The sequence below is a fragment of the Mytilus trossulus genome, chromosome 4 (genome assembly GCF_036588685.1).
Source record: "Mytilus trossulus isolate FHL-02 chromosome 4, PNRI_Mtr1.1.1.hap1, whole genome shotgun sequence".
In the NCBI taxonomy this organism is placed as follows: domain Eukaryota; kingdom Metazoa; phylum Mollusca; class Bivalvia; order Mytilida; family Mytilidae; genus Mytilus; species Mytilus trossulus.
The window spans coordinates 77553309-77576595 of record NC_086376.1 but is presented as its reverse complement, the minus strand read 5'-3'; the positions used below and the strand labels follow the sequence as shown (position 1 = coordinate 77576595).

The 23287-nt window shown below is 31.7% G+C and overlaps 1 protein-coding gene across 3 annotated transcripts in view; it reads left to right on the top strand.

Moving 5' to 3' along the window:
- LOC134716024 (acetylcholine receptor subunit alpha-like) overlaps positions 1–23287 on the top strand; it is a 37837-nt gene that overhangs the window by 2929 nt on the left and 11621 nt on the right. The window contains exons 2-5 of one of the 3 annotated variants that reach the window (XM_063578692.1): positions 7169–7213; positions 7882–7991; positions 9301–10276; positions 16330–16753. In XM_063578692.1, the coding sequence (XP_063434762.1) occupies positions 7169–7213; positions 7882–7991; positions 9301–10276; positions 16330–16515 (1317 nt within the window). In that variant the 3' untranslated portion in view covers positions 16516–16753. Of the gene's footprint in view, positions 1–7168; positions 7214–7881; positions 7992–8297; positions 8408–9300; positions 10277–16329; positions 16754–23287 lie in introns of those variants that run through there. The other 2 variants (XM_063578691.1, XM_063578693.1) reach the window with 2 other exon arrangements.

The following is a 23287-nucleotide window of genomic DNA, read 5'->3' as shown; positions in this document are numbered from 1 at the left end:
TACCTATAGTTAAGATATAGGGTATATGGTTTAGATCTTTACAATGCAATTTAAGGGGGAACGATTGCGATCTACAAGTCAATTCAAGATTCTCATATTTTGAATAGTTTTCATATCATTTGTCAACCTTTAGATTTCTGAGTTTTAACAAGTTGTGCATGAATAAGTGTTAAGTCAATATAATATAAGTTTTTTTTACACATTATTTTTTGTTTGTTTATCAAATGTCCTGTGTTAACGAAGATCGGACGTCTACCATCATCTTATATTGTAAAATAGAAGAATAAAATCGGTATGTAGATTGTATTTTGTATTTCACTTGTAGACTTTTTATCACATTGAAGACAATTATAGCAATTATGTATTTTATCTTATTAATACGACAGTAATTCAATGCAGACTCTTTATATAACGAATAATTGTTTTTCAACTATGCCATTTAATAGGAGAAAACACAGTTTTTTTTTTATAAAGGAATGTGATTTTTTTTTTATCTTATTTAACAAGAAAACTGGTTCCGTGACCATGGTTCTTCTTTTTATTTTATGAAAGCTAATTATGACCAAGAACTATCTTCCCATATATTCAATCTTTAAATTCTATCGTTTAGTATTACGAAATCAGACAATTTTATAAGTTTAAAAAGCTCTGTGATCCATACTTTTTATAATGTTTTTAAAGAAGATCTAAACCCGATATAAAGTAAATTTTGGCAAATAAACTTTTTAAAACTTTGAAAACAAAAATATGAATTCAAATAATTCCCAATTTACAATTGCACTTGTAGCCTATGTTGTATTCTATGTGGCCACCGTATTTTTAACAACTTCACATGACCAGGGGTTTGTTTTGTCCTACGCTATTTTCATCCAGATCTGTCTATGCAAGTGTCCAGTTGAGAATTTTCGGATGCTTTGTAGATACACAGTTTCCTTGGTAGTATTGTATGTCTCGTATAAGGTTTAAATTTCTGCCTATAAAACACAAGGTAACACACTTGTCCAAACCTTTTAAAACATGTATAACACAGCTGACGCAACGTTAGATATTGCTACTACCACGAAAAATAGCGTTAAGTAAATATTTGACGGGAAAAATTTTATAGAAATACTGAAATAAATATTTCAAATTATACATGAAAATAAAGGTTGATTCTTAAATTTTCACATTATGATAGAAAAAGAATAAAAATATAAAATTCATAGGCTTAGGAAGACCCAGATTATCCGAAAAAACGTTTACTTAACGTTGTCCCATTTAACGAACTGGAAACATAAAACTCGAACAATTCGCGAAATGATCACGCAACTCTTCGAAATTTTGCATGCACATTCTATGACGTGATATATTTTAGTATTGGTTAACATGGCTGTCTCCATTTTAAATTTTTATACATATTTTCCAAAAAATATGATGTACGGAAATGTCCCATCGGAAATTTAACTTGGAAAATTGAAACATTTCAGTTCAAAAATAAAATTTTGACAGATAATTCATTAAATTGTAAGCACGAATGTTTTGTACTAAGTGTTAGCTCCCAAAATTCGAATTTAAAAAATAAATTGAGCTACATATTCAATTCAAACAGTAGATTTGCAATGTCTTGCGGAAATGTCCGAGTAAACTTTCATGCCTTCACAAAACTTTTACGGCCAAAAAACCAGAGATTTGATTTCGTAAAGATTATTTTTCGGCTTTGATAACTATACCAATAAAGAGTACCTTTAAAGTTGAAGGTGGTACACCAAATAACATTCAAATTACAGGGTTATCTATAAAAATATGGATTAATGAAAATGTCTTGCAAGTTTGTCCGTTATCATAATTTGACGTCGCTACAACAGTAATGTGCTAGGGACGGCATGAACTGCATTCGCGTGTTCCTCCCACCTGCCTTCCTTCCTCCACTAAATATAAATGTCCTGCTTTGAACAAAACGAAATGATGCACACATTACAAAAATACACATCTATATATATTAGACACCAATATTCCTCCAAAACACATAATTGCTAGCAGAAAAATTGTTTATCCTATGTTAATTATAAAATCATATTGAATTGGATTCTCATGGCATTTATACTTTTGTGATATACTTTGCATTTATCCAAAAAGGAAAGCAGGAATAATTAGATAAAGCCGGCGTTTCCAATTTAACGTCATTTTTCTGTTACACTAAATGGTAGCAATATCTGACGTTGCGTCAGCTGCCGTTTTAACCATTTAGAGTTGAACTAAGGTCACACACTTGCATATGTACATGCACAGAAGTGAACTTTAAATTCAAATATTCAAATACATGATGTAGCGTCGGTCCGACTTAAAACTTTTTAAAAGATCGGATAAATGACATTTTAAAATCGATGGTACCAACATACAGAGACCTGTGTAGGGAAGTAATTTTTGGATGTTCATCTGCAGTCAAGGTACAAAATAAAATCATTCACCTTAACAACCATTTGCTTAGGTCAAAACATAAAGAAGTGTTCTACTCAGAAGTTCTGAAGTTTATGTTGCAGTTTTTAAAATAAAAAACTTATCAGTTTTTTTTATATTATTTTTTATTTTCTGTTTTGAAATTCTGTGCACAAAACTAATGTTGTTACATAAGACCGTTACTTTCCTCCTTTCTTCAGTTTTCATTGGTTCGTCCGTTCTTTCTCATTAATTTTTTATTAATCAATCGTACAAAGTTTACAGCATTATGAAAAAGCAAAAGTGAAATAATACGAAACAAGAAATTCTATGTACAATCAATCTGCAGAATTCTTTGAATATATGAAAATACTATATGAATATAATCTTAAACGATACACAGTCGTTTAAAACCGACATTAATTTATAATACACGAAGGAGTATTGATATATCATACAAACTAACGAAACATTTATTAGAGCGTTTATTTGTAATGAAACAATTTTCATAAAATGACAGCGATATATTGTTGTAAAACATGATTGTATAATAATTCTGACTAATAGCTATGAAAATATCAATTAACAAGTCATACCAATCTATAGGGATTCGAATCAATCTATTGAATTCGTGTAATAGAGTCAATTGAATAATTAGTTAAAGCTAGTATTGTGAAAATATGGGAGTTAGCTTACTAGGATTGTTTTTCAATTTTCAAAATCACACTTTTGAACGCTGGAACATTGGATATTGACCGAATACATATTTTAGGAATGAATTTAAAGCGGTGAACGATTTCGAAACTAATAAATTATTAGAAAGGAAAACAATCAATTAAGGTTCCTGGTTCGATTCCCGTTTGGGATGAAAATTTCAGGAACTCAATTTTCGGCTCTCCCTTGACACCATTTGCGAGTATGGTCTTGAGGAAACGATGATAGTCCGTCGGACGGGGGCGATAAATGGCTGACCCGTGTAAAGAGAGAGCCATATCTCTTGCACGTTAAAGACACCCTTGTAGATTTCGAAAAAGAGTAGGCTAATGCCGCTACAAGGCAGCACTCGCACCCGCAAAGTGGAAAGGGATTAATATAAGTTGTAAAACTTGTTTCCCAATCCACTATAAACAAATATGTTTAAACTAATCAATTAAGATGAATTTCATAAAATACAGATCGTTTACTTTGCATGGTTATAGATGCAATTTGGTTTATGTTGTAGGGTTGCGATCTTATTAGCGTATAACCCACGCCATCGTCTTTTCTTTTAATAGGACATCTCTAATATTTCACACAAAACACTGTTATTGCTATAGGACATCTATTATATATCGTATACCATCAATGTTATTGCTATTCTTGCTGGAAGGTTTTCTATTCGGAAATGAAAAGCATTACATAAATTCAAACCTAGATTTTTTATATTTGAAAACTTATAAATTGATATCATATCTATGGTCGAATTGTATACGACAGGTTCAAACGAAGTGGTACACACATTTCATCTTCTGGAAACGGCGGCCATACCCTTTCTGTGTTAGTTTACATTCGTTGATTCATGATTAGGTTTTATTTATTTTCAGTTGTTTTTGTTTGTTTGCTATTAACTGTTTTAGTCTTTTAAGCACTGTTTAAACGACTATGCCGTCACTAACACAGTTTTATCTTTTTTAACTTATAAACTATAACAGTAAGGCTATGAGGAGAGAACGAATAAAAATATCACAGTTCTATGTCCACTGTAAACACATGTTTCGTGCTCAACTCGGTTATGAACGCCTTTCAAAATTTACCCATTATCGTCGTGCTCATGGTTTGAAACTTTGGTAACTAAGTATAGTTTTACAGTTGTTAGACGATATTATTGGGTGGTGATAAAGGTCATTCACAAACTTTGCATAAAGTCCGAACGCAGAAGTTTACATATCAATAAACTCCGTAAACTAACATTAAATATTCATAATACAAATGAAATGCACTAAAATTTATGGCAAGACATAATTTTTTACCAATCCACAATTATGAAATGCATTTATGTAGGAGTATAAAAGTATTAGGTTGCCCTGACGCCCACAAATGAAATAAGACTTAAACATACATTGTTGGAATTACTTATTGATATTTTTATGAGAGAATGATAGGGCATTTTTAACAGTCATCTATTTATTGAAAATTTCAATCGAATTATATGTAATACGGTCAACATTAAAGGGTTTGAAAGGATTTTATTTTCAGCAGGCTACTGTAAAGTTCAAAGTTGTATTTCCTCTTTCTCAAAGCATTCATATTCTTTGCAAAACGATTTAACATGTATCTCGTATTATTAAATCTATTGTTGTGTTGCCTTGATTCATATTTAAATATGTTTGATGTAAAATGGTGCGTTTCATTGAGATATATACTAATACCTACATGAGCTTACCTACATGTAATAACATAATGCCACTATGATCTTTTCAAACATTTTGTCATGATCGTACCTATTAGAAAAAGTAAAATCACCAAAATCCAGAACTCGGAGGAAAATTCAAAACAGAAAGTCCATAATCGATTGGAAAAATAAAAAGCTCAAACATATCAAACAAATGGATAACAACTGTCATATTCCTGGCTTTGTACATGCATTTTCTTATGTAGAAAAGGGTACATCATGACTTGTCATAATTGTCATCCCAGATTTGTGGTCGTGAACATACTTATATGTAGATACACCGACCAGATACACCATGTCATGATTGTTTTCACAAACTTTTAGTCGCAAGCGTGCCTGGATACACCATGCCATGATTGTCTTCCCAAACTTTTGTTTACCCGTCTTCCTAGGTTCAGCATGTCATAGCTGTCTTCCCAAACTTTTGTTTTCAAGTCTTCAAAGGGTCATCATGTCATAGCTGTCTTCCCAAACTTTTGTTTTCAAGTCTTCAAAGGGTCATCATGTCATAGCTGTCTTCCCAAACTATTGGTTGCTATGGTTGTATTTCCAAACTTTTGATCGCTATAGCGTTACTAAGTGCACCATTTCACGATTGTCTTCCCAAACATTTTGTCGACAGCGTACCTATTTAAACAAATTATATGGTTGTCTTTTAAAACTTCTGGACACAAGGCTACATACAATGTAGATACATCATGTTGTAATGGGCTTTCCACACTTCTGGTCGCGAGTGTACTTAGCTACATCATGCTGTGATTGTCTTCCCAAACTTGTGTTCGCCTGCATACCTGGCTAGGTACGTATGCCTAATTAGTTAAACCGAGAAACACGTATCATTCTATCTGAATCGGTTTCGTACACAAAACATATTAACACGTGTCTGTTATGTTTACACCAATTCCTATTATATCTAAATACAGAAATGATATATTTATCCATTTCTTATCTATTTCTTTTACAAAGCATAACACTTCAGTCAAAATCATATGCTTTTTATTTTAGAAGGCGGTGAAATAATTAATTCTTACACCTAATGTTTATCAATTAATCAACTAATTACCAGCCAGACATTCGTAAGCAATTAGTCAATAAATTACGTTTACTTAGTAATGAATATCAACGCAGATATGTTTCTCTTACAATATACAAAGTCTTAATAGATCCTTTGATTCGCTGCAATGTAATTAATAATAGTTTTCCTTGGTGATTATTAATAAAACAGCTGGCGTGAGGAATGCACATCGTTCATAGTAATTCTGACGTCTGTTGTTATTTTATTATCCACTTGTATGAGTTTTTGCACGGTTTTTTGGGCTGCGTGGATTAATTTCATCAATAACTGTACTGCACATAATTTATTAATTTTACCTAACCGAGTTTTATTAGGCCGTTTTTTCTTTTTCCTACAATAACTGAATAAGTTAAAATCACACCGATATCACATTTATTCATCGGATCTTCTTCTCAATCTCTTAAAACGCATAGGCAAAGATAGAGAGTTGCTGCTCACAAGGAAGTCATTTATCCAAGAGTTCCAAGTGGTGAATATTGAAAGCATCCCTTTGAAAATATTACGGAAGCCATCAGGATTTGGTTAACTGTTACGGAATATCTGTTGCACACATGACGACGGATATGTTCCATCGATTTATACTTTAACCACAATTCCGTCATAATTTCCCCCGATTGTGACATACCGATTTGATAGACATCACCGTCTTTGTCCGACGCGTGTCTTATGTTGAGCAAGATCATCTAGTATCGCCGATTTTCGGTGGGGTTAGTTTTGCTCAGTCTTCAGATTTCTAATTTGTGTTTTGTATACTGTTGTTTGCCTTGTGATCTTTTATTTTTAGCTATGCCGTTATCAGTGTATTTCCGGCTTATGAATTTGAATGTCCCTTTGTTATATTTCATCTAAATTTCTTTGACAAACGATTTTGTTTTTTTGAAACGTTATTTTTGTTTTAAATGTCCTTTGGTTTTTTGTGAAACTTAGTTAACCATTTGAAGTAAACCCAACACACAATCAACACATATGCTTACACAAATTTTCTATTCTATTCTTATCGCTGGAGTCCCTCGACTTAATCAACTGTAGAAAGCTCAAGAGAAACTCGAAATTTTACCATGTACATTTTGACAGCAAAAAGATGAAGTGCTTTTCCGTCAAATGTCATTGTTGAGACTTTTTCGACCTTCATCCAAAACAAAACAAAGTTGAAAGTTTCACGTTATTTATGTTATCTGACCTTTCTAACGCATGTTTTAATGAATAATACAGAAACTTACAACTGAAAAACATATTTTCTGTTTCAGGATGAAAAGAACCAGATAATGACTACCAATGTATGGCTTCGACAGGTATGTCAATAAGATATTTTACTGATCTACAATGCCCTCAATAGTATTTATCGTATAGATGCGTGAGTCGGCTAGAAAGTGTTTTAGCTATTGTTCCGCTATACGCAATCTGCTTAAAGCATAGTCTGTCGTTGACGTATTTTCTTTTAAACATTTATAAAAGAAACAAGATTTCTTTGAACTAGCAATAACCTTGCACTATTTATCCAACGGTATTGTAATATACCTGACATGTTATAACCAACTGAAGTGAAGGTCGCCAGTTTGTAATAAGAACCAGCAAATATGTGTTGTTGTAATAAGTAAAAAAAAAAACAAAAAAACTAAACTCCGGGGAAAATTCTTATAGGAAAATCCCTAATCAAATGGCAAAATCAAAAGTTCATGGATAGCAACTGTCATATTCCTGACTACAACAGGCACAATTGTAATAAGGAAATAAATGTTTAAATGAAAAATTACGTATAAAAGGAAAAACATAAATCTTTTGTTATGCTAAAAATTATGTACCGACTTGAGGGATATATAAGTGTTATTGTGCCGTTAAATCTGTTGAATGTTCATAAATTGGTGATTTTCGTCGGATTTTTTTTTCCTGTTCGAAAGAGTAAAAAAATGCTGTATTCAGTAATTGATATGTTTGCTTGTCTCTGATGCTTACTAAAAAGGAGTGGTCCGATATTAAACTTAAATGGGAACCTAAAGAATATGGCGGCGTCAAACGTTTGTACGTGCCATCACAGGAAATATGGCTTCCGGATATAGTGTTATATAATAAGTGAGTAAACTATGTTGTTTTATAGACCACTCAGTTGACGTTGTGATTTTGTGAATGCACTCACACCTTTCAAATTGGTGCATTCGATAATTAGGTTCATCGGTTTGATCTAAAGAAAAAAAGGGGAGCAAAATTGTTAGATTTACTTTCATATTACATATTTAAAAAAGATAAGTCCTGGTTCATTTGTTTCGAATAGAAGTACCGGGATCATCTCGATATTATTTTTTATCATCGAATGTGCCAATTATCTTTGGTTTTTAGCTAAGCACTGTGTTATATGTTGTGCCACTTTTCTCCATTAAGGAATGGTATGACCGAAGTCTCACGTGGAACCCATCAGAATATGATAATTTATCGGTTTTAGAGGTTCCAATTCAAGACATATGGAATCCTGACATTGTCTTATATAATAAGTAAGTATTTGTAACTATTTGTGTAGATAGATGAAAACTTTTAAAGATTCATGTATTTATTTACTCCTGAATGGCTCATCTCAGTTTTAGTATTTTAAATGTACAAATCATTGTAGTTCTTTTATTGACTTGTAATCTTTTATTGCACTTTAAACAAAATATGAGTTATCTTTTCATTATTTCTAATAATGTGGACTTATTTCCTTTCAGAACCATAGGTCTTTCTTGAAGAAACAATCTGGCGATAACAATGCAATATGCTCCTTCAAGGCATAACATAATGACCTATAATAATTTACACTGATTACAACACAAACTATGATTTGTTTAAATAATCTAATTCGTTTGATAGTTATCGTGCGTTGTTGCAAATGGGGGTTTTTAATCTACAAGTTTCAGTCTTAAATAGTCTAAAAAGTGTTTATCGCTACTCGAAATTTGCATGCAGATGCTTCACATTCTTTCATTAAGTTCTATTCTTATAATAAGATATAGCTTTCACAATATGTATAAAATGATTGTTCTTATATTAATGTATTACCTATTTTTCAGGTTAGAATATTTTATAAAGAATAGAAAGCACAAGGCAATTCTCGTCAGTCCTTTTTCTCTGAAATTCCTTAGATTTCTATTTGAATCACCTGAAAGGAATTTCATTGAAAACCAATTTTTATTTTGTTAAACCACTGTTTTGTTTTGACCCTAATATCTATGCACTATCGCACATACATTGGATTGGGAAGATTATGTTATTTGTATTTATGTTGACTCCCTTATGAAAAAACGTCCAAGAATTCATGTTATTCGAAATCAATATAGAATATGTGAATGGCTAGCTCCACCTAAGTTATTTAAGGACTACAAAAATATTAAATGAATTATTGGAATTTCAGTGCTGATGGTAATTATGAGGTCACACTTATGACAAAAGCAACTCTTCATCCGGACGGAAAAGTTGTTTGGGAACCACCAGCAATTTATAAAAGCTCATGTATAATTGACGTAGAGTTCTTCCCCTTTGATGTTCAAACATGTGACATGAGATTTGGTTCATGGACGTACGATGGGAATCAAGTGGACTTAGTTCATATATGTTCAAAAGACGAATCATCCACTGCTGAAATAGAGAAAGGTGTTGATATGAGACAATTTTATCAAAGCGTAGAATGGGATATTTTAGAAACTACTGCAAAGAAAAACTATAGAGATGATGTATGTTGTGCAGAACCGGATATTACGTTTAATATAACCATGCGTAGAAAGACATTATTCCACACAGTTACCCTCATTATTCCTTGTGTTGCCATCTCTTTCCTTACCGTTTTAGTTTTTTATTTACCATCGGATAGTGGCGAGAAAATTACCTTGTGCATTTCTATTCTCCTCTCATTAACTGTGTTTTTTCTTCTTTTGGCCGAGATCATTCCACCGTCCATAGTAGTACCATTGATAGGGAAATATTTATTATTTACCATGATTTTAGTAACTTTATCTATTCTTGTGACTGTTATTGTTTTGAATGTTCACTTCCGGTCACCATATACACATACAATGGCGCCTTGGGTTAGGCGTTTATTTCTTGGTATATTACCAAGACTGTTGTATATGAGGCGTCCAAGACCAGACAAAGAATTAAAAAATGATAAACCAAAGCATTGTAATGGTCTACCTCCAAGTAAAACCTGCAGAGAAATATTACAGCATAACTTTAACTTGCAAAGAGGATTCTTACAAGCCAGCAGAGAAGCTGTTTCGAGCGACGAATCTGGATTACACTTTCGTCGACCAGTTCCACAAGCTGTAAGAGATGCGGTAGAGAGTGTTTGTTTCATCGCTGACCATCTCAAGAAATCAGACAGAGAAAATTCGGTAAGTGTTGAATTCATTTTTTAGGTATATGCTTATCCGTTAATATTCATAACACAATCCTAGATGAGAAAAATCGATAAATAAAGGCAACAGTAGTATACCGCTGTTCAAAACATAAATCCATGGACAAAAACAAAATCGGGGTAACAAACTAAAACCGAGGGAAACGCATTAAATCCGATAGGTTTTGAACTCCTTTTTTTTTAGGTATATGCTTATCTGTCAATATTCATTTCACAATCAGAGACGAGAAATTGGTAGTTAACCGATGCTCATGTCTCAAAAATCTTTTCAGGATATACAAATCTAGTTAAAAAACCGAGGGTTACGCAGTAACTCTAAGAGGCATCTGTTTATTTCTATGAAGGGTTTGTTTTGATTATTTGATATGAAAGTATCGTCGGTGGGGTGCTTAATTAATACCTATTGGAGTACCGACTCTTTGTGTGAATATATAACCCCATATATCAACATGTTTTATAACGAACATTCATTGGTTTATAACATTGAAACCAGTATTTTTTTTAAAGGAATAAAAAGATTTCAATTAACAAGATGTACATCAGAATTAAACATTTTTTTTTTACTTTTCAAGATCAACTTAGAATTATGGTTATACTGATCGCCAATCAGAAACAATCATATCTAATCTTTTTGTGTCGTGAAAGTCCCCAAAAAGGGTATAATTAGGTCTAAACAAAATAGCAAATTTATCAAGTTTATAAAAAAATATGTAACAGTTCCGTCAGGGTCTACAATGACAAAGAAGCCCTAAAACGTTGTAAAACTGTTAATAAATTGATACAAACGACAACATAAAAGACAAAACAATAACCAAAAAATAAATTTAGATTTGTAATTGTGAATTTGTGGTTTGATTTGATAGGTTTTGTTAGAATAACTTTATGATATCGGATATGCAATTAAAACAGAGAATGCATTTAACGTCATTTCAAATAACAAATAAAATTCATGAAAGCAAATCACTTGGAATAACATTTCAGTATTATGCCATTCTTTTATTGCATGTTTTCCCCGTACATAGAGTAAAAAGCTGTTAACATGTATACTGATGATTATATTTCATTTAATCAATAACTTTTTGGTGTAGTGTCCTGATCTAACTTAACACGTTTTTATGCAATCGCTATATGCAGAATTGTTCAACTTTTTTAAATATGTAACACTATATGTCAACGGCATGACTAGAGCAAACATGTTACTACTTTTAAAAGAAGGGAAGTTAGCCATAGGAAAAAAGAAAGCAAACAGATGGGGAATATTAGGTAAAGTTAAAAAAAAAACCAAAAAAAAACCCCGATGTACTAGTCTTGATTTGTGATTTTATACCAACATCAAAGCTGTACAATAATTGAAAGATACTAAAATAATTCCTAACCTGTTAAACTAAAAGCTATATATGATGACTCTTCAAACCAAAACCACTAAGTAAAATTTATAAAACTACTCTTGACATGCTTAACTTATTATAACTTTGTGCTTACTTATTCTGAAAAAAGATCAAATTTAAACAGTTGATTTAAGCCAATGTAGTCAACCGATGTTCAAATCTCGCAAATCAATTTAGATAAGACAAATCAATGTTACGAAAAAAAAAATATTGGGGAAGCGCATGTACTCTAAAAGGAGCTAAATTGGGTGCATCGACACGGTAGATATTCTTAAGATATAATTTTACTTTTTAAGAAATTAAAAATGACTTAAGATGTACTGATATACAATAATGTACACTTTTGTCTTGATGAGTGATCCTGTAAATACTTGTTTTGTTGTTTAAGATTTCGAGTGCATAGGGTCGATATGTTGAGTCAAACCCAATATTTTTTTACCGACTTAATCATAAGATGGTTCTAAGGTCGTGCTCTCCCTTGGTAGAAAGAATGTTGATAGATCTCAACTTATTTATCTCGGCATCATTCTTTATGTGCCTGTCAGATGCCAATATCCTACATTTTCGTTGTGTTTGTAGTTTGCAGTTTGCCTCTATTAGGTTTTTGATTGTTTTGATCCTTTATGTTACCAAAAATGGAGCTTGTATTGTCTTTCGAATACACATGTATTCATTTTGGTTAGCGACGTCCTTCAATGCTTGAATATCGAACATGATCAAATGCAAATATGGAAGATTGTTTAAAATATGCTTTAAGCATATGATGTAGACTCTATAATTTTTAAACTTTTAGATTTTGACCATGTAAGTAAAACAAGAGAAAGAAAATGTCCCTTTATCTTTGGTTTTATTTTTGAAGCATCCGATACCTAAGTATGTATTGGTAAAATTTGATCACATGTTTCACAACTTCTACTCTAAGGTATTCGTTGTTTTTCTGTGGTTAATACGTCTGAATGTACTATTTATTATTAGTTTAGGCATTTCCTTGTCCTGAGTGTTCTTGGATATATTTGTACTGCATTCCTATCATACATTGTAATAATGCTATTTAACGGTATCTTTAACATTGTCATCAGGGTGAATTTTAGCTCGCCATACTACCAGGTTCAAACCACCATTTTTCTTGAAATGTTCTGTACCAAGCCAGGAATATGGCAGTTGTAATCAAATAGTTCGTTTATGCGTATTTTGTAATGGTGTTTGTTTTTATTTCACTTCAGTGGTTCTGTTGTACCGTTGTTTTCTTCTAATAGTTTCCAGCGGTTTGAGTGTGTAACCCGGGTTTGTTTTCTCTTACTAGAATTATGACTTTTGAACAGCGGTATACTACTGTTGTCTTTATTTACATAAGGCTCAAATAAGTGTTTATCCCACCTGCGCATTTTAATTTTAAGCTTTAGCATGTTGACAGTAAACATTTTGTTTAAAATGAAATTAAGAGATCTAATGGAACAGATAGGGATTTTGCTTGGATATCATTTTATAGTTTATTCGAAAAATTAAGCTTTAAGCAAATCTAAAGAAAAACAAAACAAAAAGTGATATCATTTTATAGTTTATTCGAAAGAGCAAGCTTTAAGCAAATATAATGAAAAAAAAGTGTCATTATAAAAATAAATAAACTTACGCTATTTTTTTTCGCCATATTTGTAATTATATGGTTATTTCTTTAAATTTGTTGTTTGCAAACCTATAATTTATTCGAAATAATGAGGATTTTCTTATCCTTCACATAAATAACCATAGCTGTATTCAGCATAATGGTTATGGAATTTTTGGTAATTTTTGCTTTTCAACTTTGTACTTGTTTGACTTTAAAACTATTTTGATCTAAGCGTCACTGATTAGTATTGTGTTGACGAAACGCGCGTCTGTCGTCTTTAAACCCAGTTCTAATTAATTAATTGAAGAACATAGGACCAAAAGGACCAAACGATTGAAATCAATTCTTTGAAATTTCTTATATCAATGATTTTGACAAGACATTGTTGGTTAGAAACGAAAATAAAGTTCGCAACCGCAGTAATAGTGTTGTTGTCTTGTACTGTTAAGTCTTTTCCTAATACTTTGTTTACTGCAACAAAATGAATTTGAGAAAAAAAAACACCATAATCGAATGATATTTGCAGCGATGGAATACTGCTTAAGAAAGCACTATTGATCAGGTAAATCACATGCAATTTCGTTTGCAAAGAACAATCAGTAATTGTTTTAATAAAATATTGACGCCGATGAGCTTGCTTCAGATAAATGGTGTACTTAAAAGAGGGACCGAATATAATAATTGCACTAGCAGTAATTCTACATAATTTGCATGTATATGACAATATTTCTGTACAGGAAAAGAAAGATGACTTTGGAAATAATAAAACATTTAATATTATAAGATGTCCATTAATAACCTTTTTATGACAAAGGAACATAATGTCGTAATTATTTTGACTTAATAACACATCTACAGACCTTTATCCATTAGTTTTATTTATTTTATACTGTACGTCAAATCATAGCAAATATGAAATTGTCCGATGTCAATAAAACAACAACTACTGTTGTCATTTTCTGACAAAAGGTCGGTAGTAAAAGTGTATTTATTTATATAAGATACTAATAACCAATCCAAATGCTACTTCTACCTCTAAATATCTAACCAAAGATATCAGGGTTTTATTTTTCTACGCTCGAATGCAAACAAGTAGAATGCCACAATCACATACTTTGCTGAAAATCATGAAAAACCAAATATACCGGAAATTTGTGTTTTGAACGGATAGGCAATCTGATGTAATGAAAGCGGCGTTTTCATAGTTCGACGTTCAGGTTAATCGTGACTAAAAAATATAGAAAAACCAGCACCCGATTGAATATTTTAAAACAAATTAGGTCGGGCTTGTTACATGCGAGTTTCTAATTCGTATTATGTGCGAACCAAAATCATCAGAATAATCAGTTATGTTCCTAGGTGTCCTTAATTATCAGGTACTGATCACAAATAAAGGTCGGCTCAGGTGTAATAAAGGCAACAATAATACCACCATTGATTTTTCCCTATTAGTCTTTGTTAAATTTGCACTTTTCAAAAAAATTATGCAGAATTTATCTATGTTTCAATAAAATGGCATGAGTAAAGTTTTATCCTGTCCAGTACTATAGAAAAAAAAATCAAGTAACATTTCATTGCATATAAGAAAGTAACCATCATTGGAATTTAATCAATCAATTTTCTCCCCTTATTTTATCTGTGTACAAGGTTTAGTCACCATCTAGCCTCAAGTTTACAAAATATTCTATAGAAATCCCAAATAAAAAAATAATGGTGTTTTGAAATACCCAAGACATATGTTTATGGCACAGAAATGTTTTACTGCAATAAAATATAGGAGTAATTACCTACAATTGTCAAATGCAAGGGAATATTTCTTTTCGACCTACTTTCGTATATAACTGGATGTGACGTACCATAGTTGAAGGTATTACACCTACGAGTGCAAAAATGCTTATAACCTTTTAAATGGTTTACTTTGCTTGCTTCTTATATGTTCCAATGAAAATTTAGTTAAAGAATATTCCCGAAACAAGAAGGTCTGTGTCATTTGTTAACATATTCTTTGATATTGACACAAATGGTCGACTTCGAAAACTAGAATCTATGACATATGTGAATTTTTCACTCATCAACACTTCTTAAAATTATCATACGCTCTAAACCATCATAGGGCGCTTACTTGTATCAATTGACATGATAGACTCATGCATATTCACGCAAACACGGAATGTATGTGTATGGGTGTCCTCTCTGCATATAAACTGCTATAAGAGATTAATGAGGGACCCCGATGTTCAAAACTCATAAATCGACAAAGAAAACAAATCCGGATAACAAACCAAAACCGAGATCTGGAAAATTAAATATAATATTTTACAGATAATTTCCAAAAACATTGGTTTGGCGTTTGAAATATGGTCGTCACACCGGTTTGAAAAAGTTGATATCGCCGGGTCAAACAAGTAATTGTGATATTATTATTAGTACACGATGTCAGATTTGGTATTGTCAAGTCAAATCTTTTCAATTTGACAAATGTGTAGTACTGGATTTTTATAAGAACATTCACTAACAAATATGAATAATTCAGTTAATAACGCAACAAGTTAGCTACATCATGTTATAGACTTTGACGTGAACAAATACAACTAAACTGTGTGAGATATTTTTTGTTTGATCCTACTTTGAAAATTGTATATCATACATATGTATGCCTATAAACGTATTTGGACTGATGTAATTAATTAAGTAGGTTATGAACAAACATTCTACAAGACATTTCCCTATTTGATTCTCACCTTTTCAAATTGGCAAACATATTGGATTTGGTTTTTGTATTCAATGCTCTATGACGACGTTATTGTAATCCATCTCTTTTTATTCGCACTCCACTGAAAATTCTATCGTAGCCGAAACGCGCGTCAAGTGTTATCAAAATATAAGTTTGGTATCTTTTTTAAGTTTAAAACAAATTATCAATTGAACAATAGTAACAAATATATGTCATATCAATTTAAATGACCCGTGTTTAAACGTTTTAACATAAAATTGTTCAAAAATTATGTATTACGTATTACATATTTACCGTTTCAGATAAAGGAAGATTGGAAATATGTCGCCATGGTGATCGATAGACTATTTTTGTGGATATTTACTACTGCTTGTGTTGTCGGAACTTTTGGTATTATACTTCAAGCACCAACAATATACAGTGACGTACAGGCAATAACACCATTAGATCTTGCCGATGCTAGCTGTCTGGTTAACATGCAAACATAGACACTATTAAAGCTAGTAGAAGTTGGCTGTCTGCTTGATATGGATCATCGAAAGGTATGGGATACTTCTTACCTAATGGCGGAGTACCTAAACATTTCATAGAGCTCCATGCATTGATAACTTTAGAGAAATCCCGTTGATACAAAAGACAGACCTTATCTATAGGTCTATCTCACAGTATCAGTGACAAAGTACTTTATGTCTACAGACCTACAAATGATTTTGCTACCGTTGTTGTTTATAGCGATAAAAAACACTAAAATGATAAAATATAATATAAAACAATTACACAAACTTATCGTGTTTCTATTTAAACAATAAATTGCATATACACCTTAAAACAACTATAACCATTAGGCTCATTGTATCAATGTGGAACTAAAGAAAAAAAAGATTAACAACAAAACTGTTAGCCTTTTATTATTTTTCACTCATTCATTTGATATGAAAGTACTGAAAAATGTAGGAAAATGTTTGTATTACGTAAAAATGATTTGCTAATTTTTATGTTCCATGGGCATTATGTGTTCTGGTCTCTGCGTCCGTTCGTTTATTCGTCCGTCTGTTGGTCCGTCCGTTCATTCGCTCATCCGTCGTTCGATCCCGTTTTCGGTTAATGGATTTGGTCAAGGTAGTTTTTGATGAAGTTTAAGTACAGCTCTTTGTAAAATCCAGGCAGAGGGTGATTCATGACCCTTTCAAAAAGACATGAAATTTTATCACAGTAGTAGGATTAACCCCTGAAAAAAAAATTTGGAACTTTTTTTTCCAAAAATTGTACTGGTTGCCATGGTAACCAGGCCAGTACTTTTACCTAAAATGGAGGGCTAAATATGTCAAAAATCAACTAATTTCAAATGTCAATATATTTTATTAGGATTGACAATAAAAATAAAATAAAATATGTTTTGAGCAAACCAATTCATACATTTTCATATTATATTATCAACATTTAAGTAATCGATATCAATAAGATGAAATCATAGATGTGAAAATGTGAAAAAAATACAAATTTGCTAATTCTCAAAAATTGGAATTTTTTAGGCTTAAGATCGTTTAATTTCTTCAGTTGCCAGATTCAATTACTTAATTGATGCTGTGCATGATACTATCCAAAGTATACTTGTTTAACAAAAACTTTTAAAATTTTGGGAACTGCGCCCATTTTTTGTTGCCATGGCAACAAAAATCTCAAAAAAATGTGAATTTCACTACTTTTCCAAGAAAACCTATATTTTGTCACAAAATAATAGTATAAAAATAAGAAGTGTGCCTAATAATAATTTAAATATAGATTACAGAAAGCTCTTTAAAATGTGATATATTACAAATTTCTGTTGCCATGGCAACAAAAAACTCATATTTGAAATAATTGTAAAAAAGTGAAATTCCCTTCTATTTTCAGTAAGATTATATTTTGTCATTAGATAATATTATGCAATTGGTGGTGTTCATAATAATGATTTAAGTACAGACACTATTTGAAATTTATTTAGAAAAAATAATTTTAGAACCATTTCAGTTTCCATGGCAACAAAAGCTATGTTATCAAATGTTGAAAGACTCAGGAATAACACTACTTTTCCTGGTAAGATTTTACTTTGTCACAAAATCATAACATGAAATTGGTGTTGTGCCTTAAATTGATTAAAGTTTAAGACATATATGAACCCACTACAAAAGGTAGAATATAAAACCTGTTTTTGTTGTCATGGCAACAAAAAACCTTAAATTTTGAAAATGTAAATGAAATGAATTTAACTGCTATTTTAAGTCACTAATATTTAAAACTATGCTTAATGACAATCAATTTAATAAACAACAACAGTTTCAAAATGATTTCTGTCTGCTACTGATACTTTTAGAGCTTCTGCTCTTCACAAAAGAACCCTTAAGGGTGACTGGGGAATAGAAATATGGTCACTTGGTCTACTCCTGAACTACTCTGACAGTATCAACACTCTATATTTACATTTGATTTCATGGAAGGGTCATTTGGCAGGGGCGGATCCAGCCATTTTAAAAAGGGGTTCCTAACACAGGACAAAGGGGGGGGGGGGGTCTAATTACATGTCCCCATTCAAATGCATTGATCGTAAAAAAAAAAATGGGGTTATATCATAAATTTCACGCATGTCTGTCATTTTCTAATTTTAGTTTGCCTCAACCAAATGTTATGAAACATATACACAATGCTTATTACCACAAAACAGAGATCAAGTTTGAATTTAGTTGGCGTCACTTTAACTGTTCCCGAGATATGCCCGTTATGCGTTACTTTTCTTTGTTTGATACTTTAAAAATTGTTAAAACCGAGAACCAGATCAGTTTCATAGGCGGATCCTGGGTGGCCCGGGCCCCCTTTTGTGGGAAAAATTTGGTTGATTATATAGGGAATCACTGAAGTGTGACTGGAGCGTCCCCCCTTACAAAAAGTTATGGATCCGCCACTGAGTTTAGAACTGTATAGTTTACCTTAAATGACCTGATTAAGTGAAGAAATTTCTAAAAGTGACCATTTGATCTTGAAGGAAAAACTTTCTTGACAACGATTTGGACTAACTTGAAAACTGGGCCAATAATCAAAACCTAAGTACATGTTAAGATTCAGCACATCAAAGAACCCCAAGAATTCAATTTTTGTTGAAATCAAACAAACTTTAATTTTGGACCCCGATTTGGACCAATTTGAAAACTGGGCCAATAAAAAAAAAAAACCAAGTACATGTTTAGATTCAGCATATCAAAGAACCCCAATTATTAAGTTTTGACCATTTGGACCTTAATGTAGACCAATTTGAAAACGGGACCAAAACATTAAGAATCTACATACACAGTTAGATTCGGCATATTAAAGAACCCCAATTATTCAATTTTTGATGAAATCAAACAAAGTTTAATTTTTGGACCCTTTGTGCCCCTTTTTCCTAAACTGTTGGGACCAAAACTCCCTTAATCAATCCCAATCTACCTTTTATGGTCATACACCTTTTGTTTAAATTTCATAAATTTCTATTTAAGTTATGGTGCTAAAACCATGAGAAATGCTTATTTGGCCCCTTTTTTGGCCACTAATTCCTAAATTGTTGGAACCGTAACTCCCAAAAACAATCCTAATCTTCCTTTTGTGTTCATAAACCTTGTGTTTAAATTTCATTGATTTCCATTTACTTATACTAAAGTTAAGATGCAAAAACTAAGAAAAATGCTTATTTGGGCCCTTTTATGGTCCCTAATTCCTAAATTGTTGGGACCTCAACTCTCAAAATCAATCCCAACCTTCTTTTTTGTGTTCATAAACCTTGTGATTAAATTTCATTGATTTCCATTCACTTATACTAAAGCTATTGTGCAAAAACCAAGAATAATGCTTATCTGGGCCATTTTTGGCCCCTAATTCCTAAGCTGTTGGGACCAATACTCCCAAAATCAATCACAACCTTCCTTTTGAGGTCCTTAACCTTGTGCCAAAATTTCACAGATTTCTATTTACTTAAACTAAAATTATAGTGCGAAAACCATGAAAATTCTTATTTGGGCCCTTTTTAGCCCCCTAATTCCTAAACTGTTAGGACCAAAACTCCAAAAATCAATCTCAACCATCTTTTTATGGTCATAAACCCTGTGTTTAAGGTCATATATTTCTATATACTTATACTAAAGTTATAGTGCGAAAACCAAATGTCTTCGGAAAAAGACGACGCCGGACGACGACGCCGGACGTTGAAGCCAACGTTGTACCAATATACGACCAAATAATTTCAATATTTGCGGTCGTATAAAAAGGGAGGATATTCCAGTTTTCAGACAATGCTTTGAACAGTTATCAAACTTTGGTGACGGGTGTATATCTTAAATCATAACCTCCCTTTAGTTTTCCGAAAAAAAAATGAATGTTTTTTTTATTATTTTTTAACAAAAAATCTAATCGGGGTTGAACTGCAATATTAACTAAGCTCTGAAGCTAAACCAAAGCTATGTAGATGAATTATTCATGTATATGAAATTTCTGAAAATAAAATTGATTCTATTCATAATATAATCATTATTCTATTCATAACCAGGCTTTCCGACCAAACGTTATCTTTTAAAGAATCTACATGTATGCTTTTTTTTAAATAACCCCCCCTTTTTTCCTAACCTTCGGTTCTAATCCCAATGTTTCATTATATATTACATATGTTGAACCTTCTGAAAAGAATAGACAAGACTGTGAGTGAAGCAAAGCATGCAGTCATATTCCAACTTGATAATAAACAGCGTCTATATATAATATATGTATTTTTCTATATAAATTTCTATTGATACATTTTAAAATAGATGTTGCTATGGGTAATGTGAATTTCCATGGTAGCTTTTGAAGTCAGCAACTATTAACGATGGTAATTTAGAGTAAGCTTATGCTCAAATGTAATTTTTTAATCAGTTATAAAACAATTCGGTACATTTAAGCTCTAAAACTGCAATATTTTGCAAATAATAAGTCCGTTTCCAAGGAAAAAATCGGTTGCTATGGTGATAAAACTGAAGAAAGTCCCAAGCTTTTTTCTATTTAATTTGGTAAAGTAGTATCCAAACTTCATAACTATAGCGCTAACTATGCTATACACAGTTGCTCTTTCCTGAAAAACACCATAGAAAATTTAATAATTTCGCAAAAATCCCAAATTCAGAAAAGTTGAAAATATGCATTTTTTGGCAAAATTTTTCAAAAAATTTACAAATTTAATTTACATGCAATCTTAACTTAAATGATGCTTAAACAGAGTTGTATCAATGTAACATATGAAAATTAATTAAAAATGCTTGATTATATTCCTAATCAGGCTCTGAATTTTAGTGATCTAGCTGATTTTTGAAAGATTTTACTATGTCTAACAACCAAAAAATAGAGTGTCCGTTACCATGGCAACCACTGAATCTGAAACCCTAATAAATCACATGTATATGGCACCCTGCCTGGTTCTTACAAAGAGCTGTACTTAAGTCTAATCAACTTGAATCTTAGTACAAATGTTCCTTATGATATGATCTTTTTCATATCAATGCCACAATGTCACAGTCAACTGAACATAGAAAATGAAAGTGCGAATAGGGCATCTGTGTACTACATACTTGTTTGTAAATGTAAAAAAAATCCCTATCATTTGCAAATCATCACTGTGTTTTCAAGTTTTAATTGTTAGAAACATATGAGTTTAATAAAATTAAGGGTACACAACTGTAAGACAATATCTATAAACAAATAAAATATCCAATCTGCGACAAAAGACAAGAGAAGAAAATTATTATGCCTATATAATATACAGAAAACCAGCGATTCGCATCAATAGTTTACTTTACTGCAAGAAATACAAACATAAGAATAGGTTCGTGACTATGGTACTTTTTTCATTTAGAGAATTGCGTGTTGTTCACAGTTTTTTTAATTTTATTTAATAGACTCGGTTTAATTTAAAATTAGAAATTTGCGTTGACACCTGTCTTTTGCAGAAAACCATTTATTTACCCTTTAGTATCTGGGTGTTTATGTCGAAGGTTTTTCGTCTCTTTGACATATATCACATACCTTTTATTTATACAAAAGTATTGGATCGTGTCTTAGTCACTGTTTCATGTCAGATGATGTACTCTCAGGAGGATTACAGCTTTATCATTATAAAAAAATACATGATCAATGCTCCAATTGAAGCCAAAAGAAAACCCTACAAATTATATTTCTTTTTCGAAATTACGGTTTAAAAAAAACATAATTTCAAATAATAATGCTGAGACAAACTTAATTATAAAAACATTTAATGAAATTTCGAGAGAAAAATTAAATTCTAATTAGAACATTAAACTTTATAAAAAGTACTGAAAAAGCACCGCAATGGTCAATGCTAAATAAAGAAAATGAAGCCACAACACAATAAACAAATAACTAACAATGTTTTCTGATCTGTGGTTGAGATGTTTTCCTTTTGACACATTCCCCGTTTTAGTCCATTTTATATTTATGAGTATGACGTCCATCATAATTAAACTAGTCCACTTTTTAGTTTAGGGGGCAGATGAAGCACGTCTCTGAATGCGATTTTGTCTCGCTGTATTAAAGACCCATTGGTATCCACAGCTGTGTTCTGCTATTTGTTTGGGATGTTGTCTCAATGACACATTCCAACTTTCCATTTTCAATTGTAAAGATATTGTTAATAATGAATAACATTCTTTTTGTTATAATCGGGATAACTAAAATTAAAGTATGCTTTGGTACTTCCTTAATGAGGATTGTTGCATCTACATTGTACATTGTGGAACCGCCACTATTCATATAGGTTTAGTTTTATTGGATCGTATACTTAATATAAAATTTGCTCATAATGTTTCCATGCATTGTCATCTTTGGTCTATATTTCAATATGTTGTTACTTATCTTTAATATTTAAATTCCCTTAAGAGTGTATTGATGTAATGGATTATTGTCAGTGAGTAATTACTGCCATATTCAGTTAAGATCTTCGGCTCCTGCAGTATAACTTATCAAGAATTAGCTTATTTTTTTTTCTTCATATTTTGCTTATTCAGTATACCAATTTGATTTGCATTTTTTTTTAAGTTACTGCAGATATGATGGAATTTCTTTTTACCATTTACAAAACTTAATTTGCGATTCTAAATACCCGTAGTTGAATATGCCTTTTACATTTTTCATTTTTTTCATTTTCATTCTTTCCGGGTAAGTTAGTTTACTCTCAAAATCATAAAAGGATTTGTCCTCTGGGCTTCGGTC